The sequence below is a fragment of the Aptenodytes forsteri genome, unplaced genomic scaffold (assembly GCF_000699145.1).
Source record: "Aptenodytes forsteri isolate BGI_AS27 unplaced genomic scaffold, ASM69914v1 Scaffold191, whole genome shotgun sequence".
Classification (NCBI taxonomy): Eukaryota; Metazoa; Chordata; class Aves; order Sphenisciformes; family Spheniscidae; genus Aptenodytes; species Aptenodytes forsteri.
In genome coordinates this window covers 2027254-2031160 of record NW_008794630.1, presented here as the reverse complement: position 1 = coordinate 2031160, position 3907 = coordinate 2027254, and the positions used below count along the sequence as shown (strand labels likewise).

Genomic DNA, 3907 nt, shown 5'->3' with positions numbered 1-3907 from the left:
CACGGCACGGGTGCTCTCGCTGGAGGCGGGGTGGGTAACCTGCCCCCAGCGCCACCTCCTACTCTACATCCCCTCCCTGAGCCCCACGGTTCAGGGGGGGATGGCGGCGGAGCAGGGGCCACGCAGGGATGCTGCGGAGAGCAGGGGCGAGCTGGTCGCGGCAGCTTGCCTCGGTGTAGCGCGTGCACAAATAAAACCCCGGAGAGCTTTGCACTGAGCTGGAAATAATGGCATTACAAGCGCTTGCTCGCTTCTGGCCGCTGTTTGGGTGGGGTGAGGCTTTTCGGGGCCGGCTGAAGGGCTGCGGCACGTGGGGGTTTGCTCCTGGTTTGAGCGCAGCTCCGGGCAGGTAAGTGGGAAAGGCTCCCCGGGCGCGGTGGCTTGTCAGCGGAGCACAAGGGTGAGGACAGGGCCCGGCGAGGTGGTCCTCACCTCTGTCCTGGTGCCATGCCCGTGTGCTCACCAGCATCTGGAGGTTTGCACCCACGGAGCATCCCCTGCTTGGAAAAGCCCTGCGGCCGCCACGTGGGCCACAGCCTCCCTATCCCAGTGTGGAAAGGATGAGTCCCCTGTGCAGAGAGCAGAGGGAATGGGGGAAAAAATAGGCAAATAGCAAAAGCTGCGTATTTTCTTTTTATTCTTTCTTTCTCCTTTGCCCAGGAGAGGCCTGAGGCCTTGCCGGCAGCATGCCGCTGGTGAAGAGGAATATCGAGCCCCGGCACCTGTGCCGGGGGGCTCTTCCCGAGGGGGTGACGAGTGAGCTGGAGTGTGTCACCAACAGCACGCTGGCTGCCATCATCAAGCAGCTGGGCAGCCTCAGTAAGTCAGGCTCAGCGACCCCGGCATGGGACGGGGAGGGGACAGTGGGATGCCGGTGGGATGCCGGTGGGATGCTGGTGGGACGCCACGGTCGCTTGCTCTGGTTCCAATCGCAGAGAAACGGGGGCTGTGCGAGAGCCGTGCGGGCTGCAGCCACCCCTAATTCAGTGGGAATTATCCAGCTAATAAAAAAAAAGGAGGGTGCTCAGGGCCAAGCCCAAAGTGGGGACTTGGTGACATTTTTAAGACCCGTTTTCTTCCCATAGCTGGTCTGTGCGGCGGGGGGCGGAAAGCTTTCGCGAGCCCCTTGCTTCTCGACTTGGCCAGAAATAGGAAGGTCAGGCGAAGATTAAAAAACCCCAACCTATTCTTTTTAATCTTAGAGCTTTATGTGAAAGAGAGGTCTGTATAAAAGGTCTAAATCCTTGGCTGTCCTCCTGACCTGGGACTGATTTCAGCAGAAAAGGGGAGGACGAGAGCATTGCACACGCCAGTGTGAAGGTTTAATAGGGGCAACCTATTTCACTGCTGAATATCGACTTAAAATAGAGAGAGAAGCGCAGGCTCTTCAGAGCTCCCCCTCTTTCCCCCCCTCCAGAACTAGATTCTTCTCTAAAATACTCCCAGAAAAATAAACCCTGTATTTAGGGAGCTGCTGGAAGTGCGGCGGCTCGCATGAACAGCACCCATGGGTGCTCAGGCCATGGCTACCTCGTCCAGGGGAAAAGGAAATCAAATACAAACGGCCGAGTCGGGAGACAGGCCAAGCAGATATCAAAAGCGCCTTGGTCTCGGGAGCCGTTTGATACGTGGTTTTGGAGGAAACCCCGAGGAGCTGGGGCGCTGGGCTGGGTGCTAGGCTGGGCTGGGTGCTGGGACGGGATGGGTGCTGTAGCCTGCAGGTGTCAGCAATGCCCTGCCAGGCGCCCTGCTCAGACCTGTGATAATAATAGCCCTAATAAAGAGCTATCGTAGCGATGCGCTGAGCGCTGCAGGAAAATAACTGCTAAAGTGAAAAAATTCGCGGCTTCTCCCCACTGTAGCGCTCTCCCCGCTGCCCTGTTCTCCGTTTTCCACCTTCAGGGCTGGGTTTCTGCGGGTGATGCTGCATGGCCAGGGGTGATGGCAGTTTTTTGGCTGCATCTGCCCTGGTAGATCCAAAGGCTTTTTAGGATGAGCACCGCCATGGTTTGGTGCCTCCCGCGGGTACCGCTCTTGCTGGAAAGGATGCCCGTGCGCGGAGAAGGGCAGGTGGCTTGTGCTCCCCTCCCTCCGTCCAGCGCTTTGCCAGGTCTGGGAGAGGATGAAGCTCAGCTCCCAAAAAAAACCAAGGCTGGGGAGAGAGCCCCGTGGAGCCAGCAGGGAGGTATGCGGTCCAGGGGTCCAGGGCTGGGAGAGGGCTGCCTGCCTGCCACCGCTGCCCGTGACAGGCGCCTGTTGCCCCCTGCCAGGCAGGCACGCGGAGGACATCTTCGGCGAGCTGTTCAACGAAGCCAACAGTTTCTACATGCGGATGAACTCGCTGCAGGAGAGGGTGGACCTGCTGGTCATCAAGGTGACGCAGCTGGACTCCACCGTGGAGGAAGGTGAGGGGCTGGGGCTATTTCGGGGTGACGGCCGGGTGCCAGCGGGTGGGACATGCGTGCTCGGGGTTGGACCACCCACCGTGCCTGGTTTGGGGGGCTGAGGCCACGCCTGCATCCCCTCTCCTTCCCGTGTTCCCAGTTTCGCTGCAGGACATCAACATGCGGAAAGCCTTCAAGAGCTCCACGGTGCAGAACCAGCAGGTCGTGTCTCGCAACTCCATCCCCAACCCGGTGATGGAGATGTACCAGCGCTGCGACAAGCCCCCGCCGCTCAACATCCTCACGCCCTACAGGTAGGGTGGCTGGTGCATCGCTCCTTGGGGGGACCGAAGGGGTCCTGGGGGGCCCTTTCCAGGAGAGGCATCGGGGGGTGCACCCCGTTTGCTGCTTGGCGAGGGCTGAGAGGCTGTTTTCTCCGGTTGCTGTGCCACCATCCCTACTGCATAGGGCGCTTGGGACGAGTGACCCCACGCAGTGGTACCGCAAGTAGTGACCACTGTGTTGGACATGTTCATGGTGGGGTAACAGCTTATGACCGTGATCGTACCAAACCCCCCTGCTCAGGGGAAGGGGGGTCTTCTCCTGTGGCTGATAACCCCCTCTCCTCCCTCCTCAACCCCCCAGGGACGACAAAAAGGACGGCCTCAAGTTCTACACCGACCCCTCCTACTTCTTCAACTTATGGAAGGAGAAAATGTTGCAGGCGACAGAAGATAAGAGAAAGGAGAAGCGCAGGCAGAAGGTAACGGGCAGGCGGGGGACACCAGGGGGGCTGGAGCTGGGGCTGCCCAGGATCTGGGGGATGGTCGCCTTCCTGGTGCATCCCGTGTGCTCCCCCCTGCTGTGGCGGGTGCATCTCGATGCTCCCTGGGTACCGCTCACAGTCCAGAGGAGCCAGGCTGGAGATGGAGCTGCAGCTTGTGTGTGCCCCCAGGAGCAGCGGCTGGTGGAGGACTCCACCCGGGAGGTGAAGAAAGTGAGGAAAGCCCGCAACCGGCGCCTGGAGTGGAACATGATGGCGTATGATAAAGAGTTCCGACCCGATAACAGGTTCTCACCATCCCCCTATCACATGGCGTCATCGGAAGGATCACTGTCCCCAGATAATAGGCAGGTTTTACCTACTACGCGTTTAGCTCACCAGTTCTCCTTTGCTTTTCTCTTCTTCTCCGTCTTTGGGGGGACACGCTGCCCACAGCAAGGTCGGGGTGATAAGCCGTAAACCCGTGGTAGCTTCATGGACAGCTGGTGCCCCCGGGGTTGCATCCTGGACCTCAGGAGCAGCCTTGGTGTTGGGATAAAGTCGGAGCGCTTTCCATTTAGCAGCTAAGGGAAGAGACTGGCTCAGCTTTGTTGGTGTCCACCTCCCCTCCGCTATCTCTCTGCTTTCTTGTATATCTGTATTTTTGCGGCCATTTTTTGTTGTGTTGTCTCAACCCCAAAATACCCCCAAACCCACGTCCCCCACGACCCCCCCGCCCAGCTGACCCCCCTCCCAGGAG

The 3907-nt window shown here is 59.4% G+C and overlaps 1 protein-coding gene across 1 annotated transcript in view; it reads left to right on the top strand.

The window, feature by feature from the left end:
* Positions 1-686: 686 nt before the first annotated feature.
* LOC103894133 (wiskott-Aldrich syndrome protein family member 3-like) overlaps positions 687-3907 on the top strand; it is a 5000-nt gene continuing 1779 nt past the window's right edge. The window contains exons 1-5 of the mRNA XM_009273456.1: positions 687-819; positions 2271-2405; positions 2545-2698; positions 3030-3147; positions 3340-3607. Of these exons, the coding sequence (XP_009271731.1) occupies positions 687-819; positions 2271-2405; positions 2545-2698; positions 3030-3147; positions 3340-3607 (808 nt within the window). The remainder of the gene's footprint in view (positions 820-2270; positions 2406-2544; positions 2699-3029; positions 3148-3339; positions 3608-3907) is intronic.